Source organism: Muntiacus reevesi, chromosome 1 (genome assembly GCF_963930625.1).
Source record: "Muntiacus reevesi chromosome 1, mMunRee1.1, whole genome shotgun sequence".
Lineage (NCBI taxonomy): Eukaryota > Metazoa > Chordata > Mammalia > Artiodactyla > Cervidae > Muntiacus > Muntiacus reevesi.
In genome coordinates, this window is record NC_089249.1 from 43,412,977 (window position 1) to 43,423,493 (window position 10,517).

At 39.8% G+C, this 10,517-nt stretch overlaps 1 protein-coding gene across 6 annotated transcripts in view; it reads left to right on the top strand.

Moving 5' to 3' along the window:
• Positions 1 to 10,517, top strand: part of STYK1 (serine/threonine/tyrosine kinase 1) — a 50,400-nt gene extending 39,883 nt beyond the window's left edge. For all 6 annotated transcript variants that reach the window (XM_065922380.1, XM_065922414.1, XM_065922370.1 and 3 more), the window contains 4 exons: positions 1,761 to 1,969; positions 3,854 to 3,894; positions 4,776 to 4,872; positions 8,451 to 10,517. In XM_065922380.1, the coding sequence (XP_065778452.1) occupies positions 1,761 to 1,969; positions 3,854 to 3,894; positions 4,776 to 4,872; positions 8,451 to 8,655 (552 nt within the window). In that variant the 3' untranslated portion in view covers positions 8,656 to 10,517. The remainder of the gene's footprint in view (positions 1 to 1,760; positions 1,970 to 3,853; positions 3,895 to 4,775; positions 4,873 to 8,450) is intronic.

Sequence of the window (10,517 nt, forward strand, 5' to 3'; positions counted from 1 at the left end):
GAAAAACCATAGCCTTGACTAGATGGACCTTTGTTGGCAGAGTAATGTCTCTGCTTTTTAATTATGCTGTCTACGTTGGTCATAACTTTCCTTCCAAGGAGTAAGTGTCTTTTAATTTCATGGCTGCAATCACCATCTGCAGTTATTTTGGAGCCCAGAAAAATAAAGTCAGCCATTGTTCTACTGTTTCCCCATCTATTTGCCATGAAATGATGGGACCAGATGCCATGATCTTAGTTTTCTGAATGTTGAGCTTTAAGCCAACTTTTTCACTCTCCTCTTTCACTTTCATCAAGAGGCTTTTTAGTTCCTCTTCACTTTCTGCCATAAGGGTGGTGTCATCTGCATATCTGAGGTAATTGATATTTCTCCTGACAATCTTGATTCCAGCTTGTGCTTCCTCCAGCCCAGCATTTCAGAAAAATGTGAAATCAGGCCAGGGCCAGAGTCAGAATATGAGATTTTATTTTCCAAACCCAGTATGAATATTATTTGACTTATTTGCTCAGTTTGCTACTCTTGGTTTGTTTGTTTAAAGCAAAGTTAGTATATTTACTAATAAATTTGTCTTCAAAAATGAAAAGGGTAGATCAATGTATCAGAAATGTATGGATCAATGTCAGACCCAGAGAATGTACAACACAAAAAGTGCACCCTTTTGTAAGCTCTGGACTCCAGTCAAAAACAGTGTACCTGTATAGGGCTTCCCTGGTAGCTCAGCTGGTAAGCAATCTGCCTGCAATGCAGGAGACTCTGGTTCAATTCCTGAGTCGGGAAGATCCCCTGGAGGAGGGCCTGGCAACCCACTCCAGTATCCTTGCCTGGAGAATCCTATGGACAGAGGAGCCTGGAGGGCTACAGTCCATGGGATCAAAAAGAGTCGGACCCAACTGAGCGACTAAGCACATAGGGCTTCCCAAATGGTACAGTCATAAAGAATCTGCCTGCCAATGCAGAAGATGCAAGAGGAGACTTGGGTTTGATCCCTGTATCAGGAAGATCTCCTGGAGGATGAAATGGCAACCCACTCCAGTATTCTTGCCTGGGAAATCCCATGGACAGAGGAGCCTGGTGGGCTACAGTCCATGGGTTGCACCATCACAACTGAGCACATAGGTTCATCAGTTGTAACAAATGTATCACAGTGGTACAAGTTGTTAATAATAGAGGAAACTGAGGGACAAAGAGTCATGAGTGCTCTGGGTTTTCCACTCAACTTTGTTTTCACCCTAAAACAGCTCATTAAAAAAATAATAAAGTTTTAATTTTTTTAAAAAGAATGAATTTCTGGTATCAGTTTGTTGATCTTAAACACAATGCAAACATGTCTGATTCATTATAAGTATTGTGCTCCTTAGAATTAGAATAGTTGGTTCTTGTCACTGCCACTTAGTACCTGTATCGACGTGACATTCTTTTTTTTTTTTTTTTTTTAATTAAACTTTTTATTTTGTATTGCAGCATAACTGATGAATGATGTTGTGATAGGTTCAGGTGAGCAACAAAGGGACTCAGCCGTATAAATACATATTGCTGTATTTAAAACGGATAACCAACAAGGACCTACTGTAGAGCCCAGGGAACTCTGCTCATTGTTATGTGGCAGCCTGGATGGGAGGGAGTTTGGGGGAGAATGGATATGTCATTATTGATGCAGCTTGTTCAGGGTAGAAAATGTCTTTTTGAGGATCTGCTTCACTCTACCTGGGACCCAAGCCATGACCTCAGAGAGCTGATCCGTTTTGACTTCACGTTGACAGGAATTTCTCCAGGAGAAGCGTCTGTTCCATGGCGATGTGGCAGCCAGGAATATTCTAATCCAGTGTGACCTCACTGCTAAGCTCTGCGGGCTGGGCTTGGCTTATGAAGTTCTCTCCCGAGGGGCCATCTCCTCCACTCGTGTCGTACCTCTCAAGTGGCTTGCCCCGGAACGGCTTCTGCTAAAACCAGCTGGCATCAAAGGAGACATGTACGGTTTGTTCCTGCCCCGTGGAGTTCCTCCTTTCTTGACTTCAGTGTCCTCCTGCCTGTGAACATGACTGGGTCTATTGTCAATTAAGTCTACACATGAAGTCTCTGCTTTGAAGTCAGGCAGACTCTCAAGCAAAAATGTGTGTTATGTGGCAGAGTTCATATTTGGCAGCTGTCTGCAATCCTTTTTAGTGCCTCCTGAAGTATTCCCTCTGTGTTAGATTAGAAGCCTTATTTAAGAGAGAAAAAATGAAAAATGAATAGATTATTCACACAAGTATCTGAGGATTTGATTTGGTAGAGTTTTAAGGCAGGTCCACTGAATCAAAAGTTTAAACTAGGAGCTATTAAAATAAAAAGAAATATATGTATACACATACATATATGTATGTGCTGTGCTAAATCACTTCAGTCATACCTGACTGTGACCCCATGGACTGTAGCCTGACAGGCTCCTCTGTCCATGAAATTTTCCAGGTAAGAATACTGGAGTTGGGTAGCTTATTCCTCCTCCAAGGGGTCCTCCTGACCCAGGGATCAAATGCTATCTCTTACATCTCCTGCATTGTCAGGCAGGTTCTTTATCACTGCACAACCAGAGAAGCCCATGTATACATGTATTTATATACTCAATTTATTTTAACTTAAAACATATAAATGGATTTTATCAGTCTTTCAGAGGAAGGCCAAGAGGATACACGTGCTATGCTAAATGAAGTTACATGTTGTATTTCTTCTATAAAACAATTGTGATGCAGTTTGACTGCAGACACTTATTGTTAATTTCCCCCCAGTTTTCTACATTTGTCTCACTCACATAGTTTGACAACACTCTCTTTTTAGTGGCTTGATTTTAGAGAATGTTTTCAAAGCATTCAACCTAGTTTTCAGGGAGCTAAGGCTTTTGGCATGTATATTTAATCAACCTGCATAGTATTTAATTGATTATGTAGTTATAGTTACATGTATGATTGGCATAAACAGGATTGTAAAGAATTACAATTGACTTTTGGTAACCATATGACTCATCTGCTTGGAGGAGCAGGTAGGTGTAATACAAAACATCTTACCAGCCATGAATGTTAGGAGTTTCAGGGGAAATTTAGAACATCAGTTAATGTGGCGAATCAATTAAGACACTGATTTTTCATTTCATTGCTGTTTCACTGATATCTGCTTTTCAATAGAGGTCTGGAAGTAATAAACTTCCTTGGCAGATACTGCTCATTTCATAATGATGCTGTAGAATAATGAAACATATGTCTCTCAAATCACATTGTTTAGGCAACTACCTACCCCATTTATGTATAACACTTGCTCTGTTAATGTTTTACCTAGGTTTGAGCAATTAGATCTACTGAGGAAATAGTAGATAAGTGATAAACCCTGCTTGGCCTTGAACTAAGAATAAAAGCTGGAATTTCAGCAGGAAGGAATGGAAAAGATGAAAAAGATACACAGGGGGTTTTTTATATATTTGAGTGAATATGTTTGCATTTGCATAAGCACTCATAGCATTTAAAAAATAAGAGTCAATATCTATTAATGTGTAAATACCTATGAATGTGTAATATCTATTCATATGTAATATTTAACAAATAATAGTAAATATCTATTAATGTATAGAAAGGAGACATAAATCGAGCTCTCAAGCAAATTAGATTCTAAGGGGACTGGACAGAAATATTTTCTAATGGCATAGCTATTATGCCATTATATAATAATGGCTTATTGTACCAATGGCTTATTGTACCAATCACCCTTGATTCCCATTCACTGCATTGTCATGGGTTTCTTATTGAAGGTCTCTGGTATTTAAGTGAGCCATCTTTTATGAAAGGCAGAAATAAAAATGAAGTAAACAGCTTTGTTTCTTTTACAGCTGGTCTTTTGGGATACTGCTATACGAGATGGTGACTCTAGGTAAGGAGAATCCCCAAAGTAGTGTGCACCCCTATAGAAATATGCAAGGATGTTTATTTGTGTGGTAGATGACATTTGTTGTGAGAAGGGGTTTCAGTACAATTGCTGAAGATCGAACTGAGCTGACACATTTTCAGAATCCAAGCTTGATTTTTGAGATAGTCTTATAAAGTCATGATTCCCTTCCTATCTGTCTCCCTCCTTCCTCTTTCTTTCCCCCAAGACTTTACCAATTCCATGGATTTTAAAATCCAACGAGTATTCCAAGGATGATCTCGTGTGTGCTCAGTTGCTCAGTCGTGTCCGACTCTTTGCAACCCCATGGGCTGTTGCCTGCCAGATTCCTCTGTCCATGGAATTTTTCAGGCAAATTCTTGCTGGAGAGGGTTGCTATTTCCTTCTCCAGGGGATCTTCCCAATCCAGAGATCGAAACCACATCTCTTGAGTTTCCTGAAATGGAAGGTGGATTCTTTACCTCTAGCACCACCTGGGAAGCCCCTAGGCTGATCGTGCATAAATATAAAAATGCTGTCTTTAGATTTATTAATCCATTTGACTGAGAAACTGCAGCACTTTCTCTTGTTTGAGAAGTAGAGGGCAGATCGTATTTCTCGTTTGCAGCTCTGCTTTATTTTGTTACATTCCTAAAGACTTGACATTTTCCTAAATTATCAGGTCTCCCTCCCCCAACATCTCCTTACTCCAAAATTCTCCAAGTTATACCCTTATCTGATCACCAGGGATCAACTATATTTACCTATTAGGTTTCCTACTTTTGTCGGTGATTAGCCCAGGTGGATGGAGAATAGTGTTAGTTATAGTTTATATTCTAGAAGACCCTAAAGTTGTCTTACTCGTCTCACTCTTTCCATACCAACAGGGGCACCTCCATATCCTGAGGTCCCTCCTACCAATATCCTACAGCATCTCCAAAGAGGGCAAATCATGGAGCGGCCCAGTAGTTGCACACACACCATGTAAGTGGCTTTTAAAGTCTTTTTTGCTCTTTATCAGTCATGCCCTTTGTAAAGTGGCTTAGATGATCCTCAGCTGTCCTCTCTGTGCTAAGGTACAACCTTAAACCAAACCTATGCAGAAAATACATCTGCTCATATATATGTGTATATGAGTCTTTACATTGTGTGTGTATGTGTGTGTGTGTGTGTGTATACATGCACACACACAAACACACACATACACCATACGGAGGCAGCCACTGAATGCTATATTAGAAATTTAGATTTGCTAACATTGTTAAAGCTTAGTTCCTCTGGAATCTTTCAAAACAGACGAAATCAAATGCAGATGCAACACTGTTTTAGCTATATAAATGTAAGTCTCAGAGACTACCAGCTTCAGTTCTAATATAGTTGTCATAAAATCCACAGTTGCTCACTGGTTCTTATTTGATATTTAACTGTAAAAAATATTTTCCTGGTTCTAAGCATGTTGGAAGCCCATCAGAAGAAAGACAGTGAGAAGAAATTAGACAGCAGAAGGAAGATATCAAACTGCCAGCAAAAAGGGACAGTTGGTGAACTAACATAGAAGCAGAAAATTAAAAATTGCACACAGAATTTCATAAACAACAAAGTACAAAGCAGGTTATTATAGACTATAAGAAAGGCTTCAATTATTTTTAAGAAGGCAGGAGATAATATATTGATATACATTTCTATTTAAATTGCTGTTATTTTGTAAATTCTTCAGTACTGAAAAGGTAACTTTCCAGCACCTGAGTTTCCCACAAATACAAACAGTAATTATATCAAGCATATTAAAAATGCTAAAAATCATAACTTTATACACTTACACACACATAGTATAGTGATACTGGCTGGGTATACTAGAATGAAATTATCGACAAATATTTCTTGTAGGCTTTATATGTGTGTGTGTGTGTGTGGCTGTACTTGATACTGGAGATAGGCAGAGACATTTAACTGAAAAAGTATCTTATCTTGAAGCATGTAATATTTGGATAAGGAATACCTGAAAGAACATGAAAATCAACAGAAAGTGTGAAGCAATGAGTATACTGATTAAAAGCTCAGATTCATGTCATAGTAAAAAAAACACATGTTCAGTCTTAGTCGTATGTGTTACATTGTTTACGTAACTTAAAATAGGTAAGATGATAGTCCTGCCTCAAAGTGATTGTGAGGCTGCAATGAAATAATGCATGTTGAGTTTCCCTTCCATGCCTTTTGGGCTTCCCTGATGGCTCAGTGGGTAAAGAACCTTCCTGCAATGCAGGAGACACAGGAGACTCAGGTTGGGTCCTTGGGTCGAAAAGATCCCCTGGAGGAGGAAATGGCAACCCACTCTAGTATTCTTGCCTAGAAAATCCCATGGACAGAGGAGTTTGATGGGCTACAATCTGTGGGATTGCAAAGTCAGACATGACTGAATAGTCGACTAAGCCACCATGCCTTTTACAATAAGAATGTTCTTGGTAAATGTTATCAGTATTAGTAGAGTAACATAACATCTTATACAAAATCTAATGGTACAACATTAAAGAATGTGGGAAACACAGTGTGTGCTGAGGTTATAAGGGAAGGAATTTAAAATTCCTACTTATACTATAAGGAAAGAATAACCAGGGAGAGGATATTAATGCCTTGGGCAGAGCATAAGCAAAGAAAAAACTGGGTGTTACTAACCATGTCTGGAGCATAGCTAGATGTTGTCTTAGGAGGAGGAGAGGGCTCCTGTTAAGCAAGGCCTATGTGGTAAGAAGCTGGGGGGTAGGATGCCAACTTTATAAGATAAACAGTAGGAAACTGCTGTAGGTTCTTGGGTAGGAATGAAACTTGATAAAGAGTGTTTGATAAATTGGATTGCAACAAAGACAGATTAAAGGTGGTAAATACATCTATCTAGATTAAGGCATTACCTGGAGAAGCTAAATAATAAAGGGAGAAAATGACCTGGATTAATGGAAAGAACTGTCTGATTACAGTATCTGAAATTAGTATGACTCATGTTATTCCATATCTTCTTATTTTCCCCTGTTGTAATGTAGCTCATACTGGTAGACAAGTTATAGCAGTGGTCTGGAATGATGCAAGTTCATAATATGCAGGATGAAAACACTTAACTTCTGAAGGAGTTTTTGGTAGTAGAAAAAAACAACAAAACTGCTTTGTCGTACTGGTTGTGGTACAGCAGAAACCAACATGACATTGACCCCATGGATTGTAGCTCGACAGATTCCTCTCACCATGGCATTCTTCAGGCAAGAATACTGACTGGGTAGCCATGCCCTCCTTCAGGAGATCTTCCCGACCCAGAGATCAAATCCAGGTCTCCTGTATTGGATTCTTTACCATCTGTGCCATGCTACTGCTGCTAGGTCACTTCAGTCATGTCTGACTCTTCGCGACCCCATGGATTGCAGCCTACCAGGCTCCTCCGTCCATGGGATTTTCCAGGCAAGAATACTGGAGTGGGGTGCCATTGCCTTCTCTGTCTGTGCCATGAGGGAAGCCCATAAAGCAACTATATCCCAATTTAAAAAAAAAAAAAGGAAAAGAAAAAGAATAAGGTGATAAATAGATGAAATAGAAGATTCTAGTATTATGCTGAATAAGGGAACTCATGTGAATTCACATTCATGTAAAAAAATAATTTACATTCACGTAAAAAAAAAAAAGATTCTTTGTTGACTGAGCCACTAGGGAAACCCATAGTATAACCATTGACTAGTATTAACTAGTATATTATTCATATGACTAGTATAACTATTCTCTACACTTATGTGTGTTCAATGTTTTCCATAATAAAAGTTACAGTAGAAAAAAAACCATCACTCATTCCTATTGTAAAAAAGGTTAAGATATTAAGAGATTTAGTATTTAGGAAGGTGAGAAGGAATAGTATTCTCTGGGAAGAGTATGGGACAGGGTGAGGAATAGATTACAGAATTGTAGGGTTCTTTTGTTAAGATTTTTTTTTCCATTTATTTTTATTAGTTGGAGGCTAATTACTTTACAATATGCCATACATTGACATGAATCAGCCATGGATTTGCATGTCTTCCCCATCCCGAACCCCCCTCCCACCTCCCTCTCCTCCCGATCCCTCCGAGTCTTCCCAGTGCACCAGGCCCGAGCACTTGTCTCATGCATCCAACCTGGGCTGGTGATCTGTTTCACCCTTGATAATATACATGTTTCGATGCTGTTCTCTCGACACATCCCACCCTCGCCTTCTCCCACAGAGTCCAAAAGCCTGTTCTGTACATCTGTGTCTCTTTTTCTATTTTGCATATAGGGTTATCATTACCATCTTTCTAAATTCCATATATATGTGTTAGTATACTGTATCGATCTTTAGCTTTCTGGCTTACTTCACTCTGTATAATGGGCTCCAGTTTCATCCATCTCATTAGAACTGATTCAAATGAATTCTTTTTAATGGCGGAGTAATATTCCACGGTGTATATGTACCACAGCTTCCTTATCCATTCTAGGTTGCTTGTAAGCGAAGAAGCATGATTTTCAAACATTTGCCTTGTCAAGGAAGTCAGTTTCTCTTGTTCCCCTTTCAGGTATGGTCTCATGAAGTCCTGCTGGCATTGGAGTGAGGACAGCCGCCCCTCACTTCGAAAGCTACACTCATGTCTCGAAACTGCTGCTCAAAGTGCAAATGACAAGGCTGTGTTGCAAGTCCCGGAGTTGGTGGTACCTGAACTGTACGCAGCTGTGGCGGGTGTCAGTGTGGAGAGTGTCTCCTACTGCACCAGCATCTTCTGAAGGTCCTGGGACAACACCCACTTTGGGGAGATCGTATACTCTTGAAACCAGTTCCTCCAAGAACAAAGACTTTTTAGTGGGAGTTAAAGGGAGAAATGGGACATGGATCTTGAATCTTCTCCTACACATTTCCCTAGAAACCTGAAATGATGCTGGATGAGGCTGCCCTCACCATGTACCCTTGAGACAGAGAAATGCAGTTTCATTTCTGCTGTCCCAATTCTGAAGACACAGGGTAGATGGGTTGGACAGTGTCGATGGAAGGGAGGTTTTTACAAATTTGCAATCTTTGTTGCCACATGGCAAAGTTAAGTTGGTCCCTCCTACCACAGGCTGGTTTCCTTTGAAACGTGCTTTTATCTAGACTATAGTTAAGGTCCAGAAAATTGGAATCAAATGAGGGAAGAGAAAGTTGATAAAGAAATTGATGAGAAGAAAATGAAAGGTTCTATTTTCTCAGGAATATAGATGAGGACCAAGGTCCATCCTTCACAGAAAAGGGAGAGGAAGGTCATATAGTTTTCCATTTCTGGTCCATTCGTGCAGGGATGAAAGAGAACCATTAAGGAAGATTTCTGAGCTCACCCTAAGATATAAGCTCACCCTATATGGAGAAATACAGTCCCCTTTTATCTAATTCTGAGATAGATAAATCCTGTTGGTACTATTCTAAGTAGAAGCTGGAGGGGTGATTTCATGATTAAGAACATTGGTTATGTATCATCCATCAGGCTCACTTTCTGGTCCCTGTTAGATTAGAGAAATCAACCCTGAATATTTATTGGAAGGACTGATGCTGAAGTTGAAGCCCCAGTACTTTGGCCACTTGTTGTGAAGAGCTCACTCATTGGAAAAGACCCTGATGCTGGGAAAGGCTGAGGTCAGGAGAAAGGGGCGACAGAGGATGAGATGGTTGGATGGTATCGCTGACTCAATGGCCATGAGTTTGACCAAACTCTGAGAGATAGTAAAGAACAGGGAAGCCTGGCGTGCTGCGGTTCACGGGATCACAAAGAGTTGGGCATGACTAAGTGACTGCACAATGACAGATAAGACTACGGGGACTGAGCTCAGAGAGTCCAGTAGGGTTGATGATGAATAGACTGCATATGTGTTTAATAAATGGGAAATGTGGAAACCAGCGAGGGTGCTTACTAGCTCAGGATGTCTTTAAGGAGAGCTAGAAAAAGCTGTAACCTGAGATAGAAGGATGGTGGGTTCTGATTTTCAATCATTCAATGATGTACTGTGAAACTTATTTCATTAAATTAATATTTATTGAGTCAAAGTATACATTTTGGGTTATACAGTTGTCAAAATCTTGACAATAAGGAGGATGAAAGTAAATAAATGTGAATTAATGTCAACAGGAAAATTCAAGAGACAATCTACATTGTCAGAAAAAGATTCCTCATGTGTAGAAAGGGGATAATACCTACTTCACAGGGTTGTTGTGAGAATGGAATGAAAGGGTGTTATTTGTACCACACGTGGCGCATACTATATGACAATAAATATTAATTTCCTTACCCACCCCTTTACTATCCTAGGTTCTCCTTCATATATTTTTCATTTAACATCTGTGGTGACCAATAAGAGAACCTTGGTCTGTCAGTCACACTGCAAGGCAGGACATACTTAAAGATGATGATATGGTACAAATTGTTGTTGTTGTTCAGTTGCATCTGACTCTTGTGACTCCATGGACTGTAGCCCCGCCCAGGATCCTCTGTCCATGGGATTTCCCAGGTAAGAATACTGGAATGGGTTCCTTCCCCGGGTGATCTTCCCAACTCAGGGGCAAACCCACATCTCCTGCATTAGCAGGCAAATTCTTTATCACTGAACCACCGGAGAAGCCT